The 13,910-nt window shown below is 30.3% G+C and overlaps 2 protein-coding genes across 2 annotated transcripts; both read left to right on the forward strand.

Annotated features, from left to right (window-relative positions):
• Positions 1 to 5,754: 5,754 nt before the first annotated feature.
• Positions 5,755 to 6,979, forward strand: LOC137805986 (uncharacterized). Its single transcript, XM_068605861.1, has one exon. The coding sequence runs from the start codon at positions 5,942 to 5,944 to the stop codon at positions 6,854 to 6,856; it is 915 nt and encodes a 304-aa protein (XP_068461962.1). The 5' UTR covers positions 5,755 to 5,941; the 3' UTR covers positions 6,857 to 6,979.
• Positions 6,980 to 10,746: 3,767 nt separating this feature from the next.
• On the forward strand, positions 10,747 to 11,837 carry LOC137808515 (uncharacterized). The gene has a single exon (XM_068609658.1). The coding sequence runs from the start codon at positions 10,778 to 10,780 to the stop codon at positions 11,648 to 11,650; it is 873 nt and encodes a 290-aa protein (XP_068465759.1). The 5' UTR covers positions 10,747 to 10,777; the 3' UTR covers positions 11,651 to 11,837.
• The last annotated feature ends 2,073 nt before the right edge of the window (positions 11,838 to 13,910 follow it).

A 13,910-nucleotide genomic window follows, 5' to 3' on the forward strand; every position in this document is an offset into this window, starting at 1 on the left:
GTAAGGTTAAATGTTTAAACTGTTAAGTGAGTGATGGAAAAAATATTAAGTGGCCCATTATGACGAGGAGTAATACACACAAAAATATTAGAAGAGTCCAAAATTAAGGGGCCCATTAAGATGAGTGTTGGAAGCGAATTGAAAGGCCATATCTTTCTGCACCCCATAATTTCCAGGTGCATCCCATCGGTGTGATTAAAACACCAAACTGCCCTTGATGTCGCCACCCCTTTGTCATTGATATCCCTTGTCGTTGTCACAACCATTTTTTTGATGAATTAAAGGAAGAAAATATTCACGATTGTATAATTTTATAGTATTTTTTCATAAGAAAAACTTTTAAATTATGCAATTCTGGATTACATGTTAAAAAATACTTTTAAATTATATATTTTGAAAGTTTTTTTTCTTGCAAAAAAAATTACTTTCAAATTGTATAATTTCAAAGTAAAAAAACTTTAAGATTTCACAATCCATAAGTAAAATAATAAATTTTTATATTTTGTATTTTAAAAACCTTTTTCAAAAAAATTGTGTATTGTACAATTTGAAAGGAAAAAAAAAAACCTAGATTATACGATCTCAAAGTAAAAAAAAAAATCTAGATTATACGATTTCAAAGTCAAAAGTAACTTTAAAATTGTATATTCTGAAAGTTTTTTTTTTATTAAAAATGACTTTCAAATTGTAAAATAATAAAAAAATAAAGTCGAAGTTAAATTGAATTGTGTAATTTAAAAATAAAAGAAAATAATTATAAATTGTGTAAAAAACTTTTTTATGCATTAAATTGCATAAATTGAAAGTTGTCTTTTAAGAGTATAATGGAAGTTCTCATATTTTTAGGGGTGGGAAAGAAAATATAGGGATGTATAAAGAATCCCCCAATTGAAATTATGTAAGAAGCCACTTTTGGGCTTTTGAGGATTAGGCCACATCAAAGAAAGAAAAAATTGAATTCTTTTAATTAAGTCTAAGGGTAAGGCTATTTACACTCCTCCTTCATACTATTACACTTTCCTTCTCTTAAGGATGAGGGAGTGTGTTTAGTGGGGTAGCTTTGGATAAAAAGAAGGAAGAGTGTATTAATATAAAGGAAAAGTGTAAATAATATACTATAGATTATTATACTATGAAAGCCATTTGAAGAAACGGGCTTTAAATCACTGTTAATATTGATTTCAAAGTAATAGAAAAAATATAAATTGGGGAAATAAATAAATAACCCCTTAAACATAGCATAAATTCAGAATACTCTATTTATAATAACATTCCAATTATTAATAAGACATATAAACCTAACCGCCTAAAACAACAAATTAAGAGAAATTAAAGGTGAAACCAAATTCTATAAAATTTACAAGTGATTAAGATTTAATACTATGTAGTTAAAATGAATTATAAGTGTTCAGGCTTAATTTATTAGGAATATTATTTATTTATTTATTCATTTCATTTCCTTTAAATACCGGTTAAGATGATTTTAAAACTGCTGAAGATGATAGGACATTTTTAATACAATTATTATTTATAATTTTTAAGGGGTGAGTGACACTGTGGAGAGAGAGATGATACAAGTGAATTTTATCTGTAGTTTAATTTATTTTTTTATTTTGTTGTAGTCAACCTAAAAGAGCATGTTGATACTATCATGTGCATAGTAATGAGTCTTTGTATTAAATTGGTATATGATTATATTAAGTTTTGGTTAGAGAATTGGTGGAGATTCTTAATGATGAATTGGCAATTTTAAACAAGTTAAGATACTCTTGTTGAATAATGAATTCATATGAACTCTATTATATAGTTAATTATAATCATATCATTACTCATGCAGATTTGTAATTTTAATTGAAAATGAGAAAAATATTTGTAATTTAACATATGGCTTGTTTATGAATTACAATGATTTAAAATTGATAGAATTAATAATGTCTTTTCTTACCATAAATTATATTTGGGAACAAAATAAATACTATCTATCAGATGCCTTATTTTAGTATTTAAAATTTAAAAATATTACTAAGAGAAAAATTTTCTAACACATTAATTTCAATATAATATTTTTTTCATTAACTGAAATTTATGGATGTTCTACTAAATATTTGAATCACATTCATTTGACTAGTCTCTTAATTTCAATAAAACAAATAAAGTCTGTCAGACATTTTTGAAAAACTAATCAAATATAAGCACAAAAATATAATTCTTAATTATATTATTGTGATCCTATCATGAGTTTATCAGTTATATCAAATATTATAAATTTAAAGAAAATATATAAAAATTGATGATTTAGAACTTAGAATAAGTTTATTCATTTAAAGAACATGCCAGATTTCAGTTTAAAGCAACATTAAGTAAAATTGGTGAATATATATAAGTCCCATTCGAAGATTTGAGTTGTGAACAAAGATTCCAGAACTAATTTTTTAAGTTATAGAATTATGAATATAAAATGTCGAAAAATGGTTGGAAGAGTATTAAATTTTGATTAATTGAGATGAATAACACACGTAAGATCACATGCAAGTCACGGGGCTGTCTGATGGATGACAAGAAGGACTGTGAAGAGTATTTTTGAAATAATTAAAACACTATGTCACATGGTTGTACAAGAATATATTTGGGAAAAAAACTAAAAGATAAAAGATAAAAAATTATATATAATATTTTAATGTTGTTAAAAAACAAAAGTGTTAAAGAGAAACAGTATTTGGTGAGCATGACTGTATTGGAAGAAATGGAGGGAAGCAGTTCCACATGGAGGTAGACCACAAGTCATCCTCTACCTCTGCACTCCTTCCACCCATTTTTTATTTAGAAAATTATTAAATAAAAATTAATAAAATTATTATTATTTAAAATAATTTTTATTATTAATAAAATTTATAAATTTGTATTTAATTAATTATGAAGTATTTTTTTCAATATTAATAATATTTATCTTTAAACATTTAAAGTTGAAGGGCACCATTTAAGTTTTAACTATGATTGATTAATAGGTATAACAAAATTTGTATGACAACCTATCGGTGTAAGTAACTGAAAGACTAATATGAATATTTCTTGAATGATATGATTGAAACTAGTTTTTAAGGAGTTAGCAAACTTTCCTTTCTATAACATGATTAGCATAATCATAATATAAAATGTAACCCTAGCATCAAAATTAACTCGATGACTCATCCTAATATAGATTTAGTATCGAATTTTCACTATGATACTATAAATATGCATTTCAACTAAGATAAATGTATGATTTTATTAACATTTATACAATCGAACTCTAACTTAAGCGTTGAAGTGTTTATAACCGGTACTTACGTTCATCATCACTTGCACAGCCTAAGACATATCTTGATCAATAGAGAGACCTTCTTAGGTTAGAGGAACAAAATCTAAAATTAATAGTAATCTTAATTATTATTTTTGAATTAATAATGATTATTACACTTTATTGCTTATTATCTTTATTTTAGAGAAGTCAAGACCCCAGAAACAAGGAGTAGAGCATGGTGCTCCTTTCTATACATGTTTGAATTAAATAATGCATGGCCAGCTGAAAAGTGAGTATTGACTCTTGAAAGGCATATGGGAATCAGAATAAATTCTGTTAGAGCGTTAATTCAGTGTCTTCTTGTTCTTATTTACTTGAACTGATAATGATTGATTAGCTAAAGCTCTATATTTTCTGTCTTCCAAATATGCATTATTTTCTCAGTTTCAGTTGAATGACAATGATGCAGCCTTGAATAATGTCTTATTGTTTTTTCTTATACACACCCATGAATACTCTCTAAACTAATACAATCATTTTTCTCTATTTAGCGTCTCAGGATCATCCACATGCTCTATATTCAAATCACATGCCATCATTCCCAAGGGTCAATCCTTTCAATATTTTTCTCTACAAATTCCCAAGGGTCATAACTAAGCCATGCTTAATCAGCACCAACTTTGTTCAACCTTTCTAAACTCTGCTAAACAAGATGAATACAAATTTTTATAATTTTTTTCACATTGATGAAAACTTTGATCAATTATTACCATCATTGTTAGTAATTATGGGCCTAGGATACAAAAGATCCAAAGAGCACATGTAGTGGCAGTGCAATAAATGGAAGAATGCTTGCTTGCAATGCATTGCAGGGCCAACATGCCAAGCCAGATTTGTCTCAATTGGTTATGAGCAGGCACATGGAAAATGACAATGGTGTTTCCTTTCTGAATTCACCAATGCCATGCCTTCTGTAAAACAACACCCTTATCACAATTCATTGCAAGATGAAGACAAAAAAAATCAGAAAAGATTTTGATTTGCATTTTAACCCCAGTGGGTATAGCAGGTGAAGTTTAGGGCATGACACATCTTGTCACAGACTACCAAAATAATGAAACCCGCCATCTTTGTTTGGGCACATTGACTAAGAACAAGTTTGCATATACATGGACAATCATAGAAAGCATCCTGAACTAACCAAAGAAAATTATTATATCAGTCCTTGAAAACGTAAGTGTTTTTTCCTTTTCAATTTATAATTTCAGCAATCAATTCTTTCAAATAACATATCTTATTCTTCACTTATTTCTGGTAAGCTCACTTAGAAACTTGAATCTCACATTAAAAATATAGTATTGTAAGTGTGAGGTTTGGAAAACTTTGGACTCTCCAACTATGATGTAATAAGGTTCTTCTCATGAGACTTGTTTGTTTATGCATGCTATGCAGAAAGCACATAAAATATGTATATAATTAAGGATATATGTATAAGACAGTATTGTATTGTTATTTAGTCATAAATTATTACTTAGATGATTAAGCTAAGAAATACATGACTTGGAATATTTCTGGTTAAAATAATTGGTCAGACAATCAATTTAATGGATGCAGACAAATTTTTTATTTGAACATCCGATGTGCGACGTGTAAATGTATTTATCACGAGTTTCTAGTCTCTGTTCTGCTGTCTGTGGGAAAAAATGTTTGCTAGGTACATTGTTCTTGAAACGAAATGTTGTTTAAGGTGCAGATGCATGCAGAAAAAAAAAACCACAGGAGACAAGAAGAATCACCTTCCCAGCCTTACAATTAACATTTGATTCCAATACTGCTCCCCTCACTCCTTAATCAACTCCTTAAGTATACCCTTTTCCCTTCTCCACTCCTAACACAAGCTACCAACCCAACAAAAGTACCAGAACTTATATGCTGTAATGTTTTCATTATGCTAACAATTCAATTTCCAAGGTAGAAGAAACATCACTGTTGATTGCCCCCTTTGTCTCCTAATATCACTGCCATCACAACACCTCATGCTTTCCATTATTCACTCACTTAATCATAAACTATACCAATTTGAAAGAACCTTGCTCATTTGTCCCCCAATGCCAACATCTTAATGCTAGCCTAGATTCCAGGCTTATGAAGGAAGCTTTTGGCTATAACTCACAGCATTGTTTGCGCTAGCAGGATTATTTAAATCCACCCCTTACTTATACTTTGAAGAAAGACATAAAGTGCAAAGCTAATTCAAATAGAAAGCAGCTTCAATTATACACATGACCATTTAGAGATAAGTTATACTATTGAATTGTGGTTGAGAAGATGGGATTATTGAAAACAGGGAAACATATACCAGCAATGTCTAGTGTCCTTTGTTTGTGTACCACCACTAATTTCTTGAACCTCAATGCACTTCATCTTACCTCCATGGTATAAATTAAATCACATTAATTGTGGAATTGTTGGCCTAAACTATTACAAGCTAATTGGAAAGGTGAGGAGACCCACATTGTTGTCACATGCATGCACATATTCTACACAAATAGTTGGCTTGCACACTTATATTCACTTCAACCATGTTCCTATAAATAGATTGAAGTCATACCAGTTCCCAATCAAGCATTCTTGTGTTTGGTGCACCGCTACAAAGAAAAGATGGAAGCTATTTCTGCATTGCCAAGTGCTCATCAACCAGTGAGGTCTATTAGTTTGCCCACAAGAGTGCACCCTTCTTCTCAAAGAGTTGAAGAACTTTTGAACCATCTTAAGCCTCACCATCTTCCCCAGTCTGTCTCAAGAACCACATGTTGGGAAGCAGAGACAATTCAAAGTGATTTGGTTGTGCTTGCTGAGTTGTACAACTGCATGGAGGAACTCTTCCATTCTCCACAGACCCAACAAGCACTTTTGCACTACCAAAATGGGAAGCTAGTGGAAGAGGCATTGTGTGGCTCAGTCACACTCCTTGATGCATGTGGCAGTGCAAGGGATTTGTTGTTGGCTCTGAAAGAACAAGTGCAAAGTCTTCAGTCAGCCATGCGTAGAAGAAGAGGAGATTCAAGCATTGAGAAAAGTATTTGTGAATATAATAGCTTCAGGAAGAAGGCCAAGAAGGATATTGCCAAGCAACTAGGGGCAATGAAGAGAATGGAGAATAAAGTTAACTGTTGTTCTCTAATGAGTCAAACTCAAGATCAGCATTTGATATTCCTAGCTAAAGTTCTAAGAGAAGCAAGCATCATCACTATCTCTATATTTCGTTCTCTTTTGCTGTTCCTGTCAATGCCAGGACTCAGAACAAAAGGGACCTCCGTGATCTCAAAGCTAAAGCCAACTAGGTTGTTTTCTTCAGAGAAAGAACAGAAGAACACAAATGTTGTGAACCTTAGTGCAGTGTGCTCCCTCCTTGGAAGAGGAAAACACAGTGATGCCATGGTTGAAGTTCAAAGTACTCTAAGAGTGTTAGAGACATTGAATGTTTGCATTGATGGTCTTGAAGGTGAATTGGATTGCCTTTTCAGACGTATAGTTCAAAATAGAGTTTCATTTCTTAATATGCTTGCTCATTAGCACAATGATGGGTGAAGTCTAATACCTTGTAAATGTGAATGAGAGTGATCATGTAGTCCGATTTTTAAAGGATTTGCTCTCCAAAAATCAATACATGTTTGAATATCAAAATGGTTCAGAATACACTGTGTCTTATTATTCATCTTCTGCTTCCTTCTTTCTATTCCTTCTGAACACAGTCAGAAGCCATTCCCTCAACTTAGCAATGAACTTTGGCACATAGTTACTTAACTTTCTAACTTTAATTCAGTATTCAAATACTTGTACTTGTTAAAAAGATAAATTAATAGTTTAATCCATAAACTGCTAATAATTTCAGTGTTAATTGATATAAGTACATGTGTTATTAATAATTAATAACTTATTTTCAATATATTAAATAAACTATTTGGTTTTGCTTAAGTTACAAATACTGTTAGGTACCCCTTATCCGTACATAGCCCGTTGAAATCCACAATTATTTAAAATACAATAAATATCATAAACAAAATGATGTGACATATTTACTATTTTTTTTATATAATTTTCTTATCACATCACCTGTCATATATTTTTTATTCTTCAAAAGGAGAATTAAAATTGTGAATTAAACACGGACCAAAGTTTTTTTTTTATATTTAAACAAACAAAATTTTAGTGGGATGAAATATGTGTTTTCATTAGCTTTGTTATTTAGCCTTTTGTCAATAAGAATGGTGGTGTAAGTTTAAAGAGGAGTTCGTGTCTGTATTTATTGGATTGAAAAGAGCAAGGTCCAAAATCACAATTGTATTGTAAAGAAGCAAGTGGTAGAATTGGATCGGATTTGAATGATTTGTTTTATAGGGTATGTTCCACATCTTATCATTATATTTTGGGGATGATTTCTCCTTCATTTCAGAATGGACTTTCTAAAAAAAAACTAAGTTAAAACCTCTTCAATGCTTGCTTATTAGTTCAGAATTCCAATATACTTTTCTTTATTTAAATGTTGGGCCTGTGAGGAGATTATAATAGTTAATAATAATCAAGAGGGTGTTTCTCCTGCACCCATCATTTCTTGAAAAGACTATTTTACCCCTTTTAAAGATGATTTTCATATTATTTTCTGAAACATATTTTATGAATTCTGGATTTATCATTCTGGAAATTTAAAAAATGTGTCCATAAAAGATATTCCATAATGGTTTTTTGTCTTCCAGATTTCCTATTTCGAAAACACACTTTGCTTACCGAACTCCTATTTTAGAAACACATTTTGCTTACGGAACCCTGGAATCATCCAATATTATCAAGGATAATTTTGGTATTGCAGAGAATGCAGGGGTGCAAGAAGAAATACCCTAATCAAGATTGAATTTATTTTTTGGGGCCTGGCTCACTAGGATGGAGTTTCTGCAACAATATGGGTCAGCCTTTTACATCTCCCTTAAGACAACTTCTTCCTGCACCTCTATGACTTCTTCCAACACCTTCATAAGCTTTTCAAATCACAAAATTATCCGTAAGTAAAAAAGATAAAAATGGAAGTGGTAAACAAACAAAAATTTACTTTACTAATATAACATTTCACATTGACACTTTTGTAAATATTAAAATCACTTTTTACTTCACAATGACAATTTTGTAAGTATTAAAATCACTTTTTACTTCACAATGATAATTTTGTAAATATTGAAATCACTTTTTACTTTGATTATCGTTGTAATTAATTTAGAAAGAAGATGTATCAGTTATACAAGTATCATTGTACTTAATTTAGAAAGAAGATGTTGCGTCAGTATACAAGAAAATTGATACATTATCTACTTCCTATTCTTAATATTTTTTATCTTAATTAGATGGTTGCTGCTTTCTTACAGCTTGGATTGCATTCTTGTGAGCTTAATCTTTACACTCCTTGCCATGTTTCTCAAAAGCCTTTGTTGTTTACATACATTAGCTTAAACCACCATTAAGTTTCCATAACAACATCAAGAAACCATTTATTTTACCTAATAATTTGATTATAAGACATTTCTGATTACCTACTAATTTTCACATAAATGCAATTTTTATTATAGTTTCTTTCTCATTTCCCTTCACAGTTTCCCTTTTAGCTCCATTTACATATCTCCTTTAAAAATATTACATATATAATTTTATTTTTGTTTGTTTTCTCATTGTCTTTCATTTAAAAGTGTTCTTCTAGAACAAAATAATAGATCTCTTCGAATAAGAAAAGGTGATAATAAGTTGAGTTATGACTTCGAGAATTAATCGTCGAGTTGTTAAGAAAAAACGAGGAAAAATTTGTTTGTAAAAGATTTTTCAACACTCAAATTAATAAGAATAAAAGAAATTATAAGTATATAAGTAAGTATGAGAATCGAAGAAATACTCTTTATAAAATTGATTTGTATTTATAAATAAAAATTCAAGACTTAACACAGTCTTAATAATTTTGAGATTAAAAAAAATAATGGAGTGCATTCCCAAAATCTTATGTAAGATGATATTAAGTTAAAATCCCAAAGGAAAATATAAATAAGTTTATATATATATATATATATAATGGAGATAATGAGGTTAAAATGATTCATTTTTTGTTTTAATTCTAATATAATTTTTATACAAAAATATTATTCTTATGAGTTTTAATTATATAAATTTAATATTTATACAAACTAAAATACTAGTTTAGTCAAGATGTATTCAGATTATAAAAATTCTTACTCTATTATATTCTTATTGAATTATATATTATATTGTATAGACATTTTTTTTATTCTATTTAAAAGATATTTAAAATAAATAAAAGATACTATTGTTTATTATTTAATAATATTTTTCAATTACTAATATATAAATATTAAAATTATACAACTACATCTAATTTGATTGAATTAAATATTATTATACATATCTTTTTATATTAAAAAAAGGTAGGTATCCAAGAGAGTCCCTAGTTTTGGGAGTAGCTCATCTACTCTAAATTAATAAATTAATTTATAGAGAAATTGATTTAGTGACTAGATCATAATTAAACTTTAGGTTTCAAATTAAAAATAATAAATTTATATATAGTTTTCGGTACAAAGAGGATTAATATTTAGATTATTATAAACTAATTGAATTAGATTAATTAATTATCAACCTTATTACGGCATTTATCCTATTAATCCGACCCAAGTATTACGTACTTTTAGGTTTTAGCAAAGGCACATGATTGCAATTAGGTCCATGAATCTGTAGGAGCACAACCACATGCCAAAACCTAAAAGGGTCATCTATTATTATCTATATATCAATTCATAGAAGCCCCAGCAACAACATCAACACGCGTCAATCCTACCAGCAAAATACGCGTCCTTCTTCACGTACCTCAACATTTATCAACAAAATCGAGGGGAAAAAAGTTATCAAAAGATTCTTTTTCATACAAGTAATAAGCAATATGAAGCAAAGCTTGGTTAAAATCAAAGTGGACGTGTACAAGGAATATACACATTCCACTCGTGCACATAATATTAAACTCTAGTTACGCTCACAGACCAAAAATTCTTGGAATTTTGAAAAGGTTATCTAAAACTCAATGATGTTATCGCAGATCTCAAGACCTTAATTATACAGCATACAGTAACCTTTCTTTTTGCAGCTGAAAGGTGATGACTAATTAAGATTTTTGTTTACCACACGAAGAACAAGCCAGGGATATACCCAGGGCTCAAACCCATTTCACTACATATATATATCATTATGATGCATATATTATGGAGAAAAATGTAGGGTAGAGACGTGACAGGTTAACCGAAATTTATGGAATGGAAAGCTAACGCGTGTACCACATGCCCCACACGTTAAGGTTGTATGTGCTACCCTAATTGTTTTGGTCCTATATAAAGAGAGAATCAAGGACTTTGTAAGAGCATCCCAAAATAGAAGAAAACTACAAGAGAAAGCATGGCAAATAAGTACCATATTCGGTCAATTAGTTTGCCTTCTAGATCACATCCTAGCACCTTTAGAGTGGAGGAGGAGCTGAGTAAGCTAAAGACTTGGGAAGGAACATTCACATCCACATCCACCTCAGACTCCATTCGCACTGCCCTATCCTTGCTTCAACATCTGTACCTTTCCTTGGATGATCTTCTCAACATGCCATCCACCCAACAAGTCATTTCTCGCCACAAAGGTGACAAGTGCGTGGAAGAGGTGTTGGATGGTTCCATGAGAATTTTGGATATGTGTGGCATCGCAAGGGACACCATGCTGCAGATTAAGGAAAATGTCCAAGCCCTTCACTCTCCCCTTCGAAGAAGAAAGGGAGACTCAAGTGTTGAAACAAGTGTGGCTGAGTACAAGTTGTTCATGAAGAAGATGAAGAAGAATGCCAATAAGTTGATTACATCATTGAAGCAGATGGATAGCAAATTTGGGGTGTCCCCACTTTTGGATCATGATCACCACCTTGGTGCTGTGATTAGAGTGCTTAGGGAAGTGATTATAATGAACTTGTTGGTCTTTCAATTTTTGTTGTCATTCTTAACCGTGTCTTCATCGAATTCAAAGGGAACCAAATGGTTGGTTGTGGCAAAATTGATGCAGAAGGGGGTGAAAGGATGGGAAGAGAACTCGGGGAACGAGTTGCAGTGTGTTGAAGTAGCTTTGAGCACCCTTCTGAATGAGGGTACTGATGATGAGAAGATGCAGGTAGCACAGGAGAAATTGGAGGTTTTGAAGAATGGCATTGAAGGAATTGAGAATAGTTTGGAGAGTGTGTTTAGGCTCTTGATTAAGACAAGAGCTTCTCTTCTAAACATAATCTCCCAGTAGAGTATTTTGGATTGCAGTTTTTCTCCAAGCAATGCATCCAAATTTTAGGGATCTGTTGAGGAATGAAAAATTTACCACAATAGTTTCTACGTGTGTAAACAATTCATAAGTAATTATATTTTCATCCCACGATCGAAATAAAATTGGTCATAAATAGTAATCAATTTTGATTATGAATCAGTGAAAATTAGTTATCGATTTGATTTCGGTTGTTAAAAACATTTTTTAATAAAGTATGTTATGAAAAAATATATACACTCAAAATTTTTCAATATCTATGTAGATAGAAAAAAAGTTATTATAACATAAGATATGTGATTAATCATTGTTTTCAATCATGATTAATTTGTACAAATACTATGAGCTGAATGAGAGGATGAGATAATGAATTATTATTGAGATATTTCCATGGACATAGTGAAAGGTGTTAAATCTTGTAAAATTGGTTTCACAATTTCTATTTGTGATGTTATTTTGCATGTGCTCACATCTTTGATATTGATTGTGCATGAATGAAATTAAATAATAATATTAGAGCAGATGGTGCGATCTAGTGATCATTCATGAAGTTTGATGAAACTAATGGTAGATCCATGTGTGGGATTTTTACGTTGATTTTTTTTTTTCCTTCTTAACAAATAAAGGATGGATAAATAATTTAAGTGTAGAATGGTGGAAGAAAAAAAATAGTCATTTCTAAATTGAGTTAAAATAGTTTTTTAAAATAATTTAAAAATCAATTTAAACTTTTCCCCCCAAAATATTTTACTTTAAATTAAATTTAAAAGCAAAAGCTGAAATTTACCGTCATTCCAAACATGGTTTTATTAGTCATTTAATTATATATAGTTGAACCAGAAATAAACTAGAAAACGACTTGAAAATGTTCATCAAGAAAGGACTGAATAATTCAAAAACAAATTTCAACTTGACTTTATAGAATTCTTTCTAAAAAACTAATTTTTTAATTTATTTTTTTAAATAAATAAAAGAAACATACATGAGATTCACGCACGAAATACTCGTATTTAGTTATTTTAAGGAATTTTTTTATCTCGTGAAAAGACCGTATATTTTTATCTTAATATTTTTTTTAAATTTTCACAATAATTTATTGTTAATAAGATAAAAATGTTTATGTAGCACAGACACTGACACGACACGGATACCGACACAAAGATACGTATAATATATAAAATGTAGTACACAAAGACACAAATCTATATATTATATAATAATGAATTATATAAATTGACAATAAAGATTTATGTGCACAAGTATATGTTTCAGATTATTTTTTTTGAAGCAGACAAATGTTTTTCATGACTGGTTTAAAATGATTTATTTCTTATTTTTATAATCATAATAAAAATTTATACAATAAGTTCGAGTTTTTAAAAAAATAATGTATTTTTTTTAAATTGTGAAGCGTACTAGAATTGTCAGAAATCCAACAAATACTTTTTGAACTGAAGACTTTACAGATATGTGTCCTACAAATGTCATACGAATGTCGGTATCTGATATGAGTATAAAAAAAACGATTAAGAGAGAGTGTCCGATATTATTGCATAATAAACTTTAACAATTATAAAAGAAATGAAGCATGAAGACCTAGGTTTTGGGTTTTTGCAAATATAGAGAAGAAGGCACATGATTATAGTTAGGTTGATAGATGAATGAATAAGCAAAGGCACATGCCCAAAACCTAATGGGGCATCTCTGTATCTTTTGTACCAACCCAGCAATTATATGAACACGCGTCAATCCTCTCAGCGAGATACGCGTCCTTCTTCACGTACCCCAAGATTCTTCATAAAGATCGAGGTAAAAAAACTAACAAGATTCCTTTTTTTGGATAAACAATGCAATATTAAGCAAAGCATGGTTAAAACCAAAGTGTGAACAAGTACAAGGAATATACATGCCACTCGTGCACACAATATTATACACTAAATACTCTCTCACACACCCATTGTTCTTGGAGTTTTAAAAGGGTTATCTAAAACTCAGATCAAACTTCTGTGGATCTCAGAACTCCACCATCCCATTTCTTTACTATTTCATATTCAGACAACCAAAGCAGTGGATACCAATTTTATATTTGAAAGCTACAAGTTATTGTGGCAAGAGAGGAGGCAAACTAAGTGATGATGTTCACAAATAGACCTTAAGGGTCGAACCCATTTCACTACACATAATATCACATTATTATCATATATTATAAAGAACAATGTCGGCTACAGATGTGACTAGTTAA

The sequence above is a fragment of the Phaseolus vulgaris genome, chromosome 3 (assembly GCF_000499845.2).
Source record: "Phaseolus vulgaris cultivar G19833 chromosome 3, P. vulgaris v2.0, whole genome shotgun sequence".
NCBI lineage: Eukaryota > Viridiplantae > Streptophyta > Magnoliopsida > Fabales > Fabaceae > Phaseolus > Phaseolus vulgaris.

Coding starts and splice junctions, on each gene's coding strand:
- LOC137805986 (XM_068605861.1), top strand. CDS start 5,942: ATGGAAGCTATTTCTGCATTGCCAAGTGCTCATCAACCAGTGAGGTCT.
- LOC137808515 (XM_068609658.1), top strand. CDS start 10,778: ATGGCAAATAAGTACCATATTCGGTCAATTAGTTTGCCTTCTAGATCA.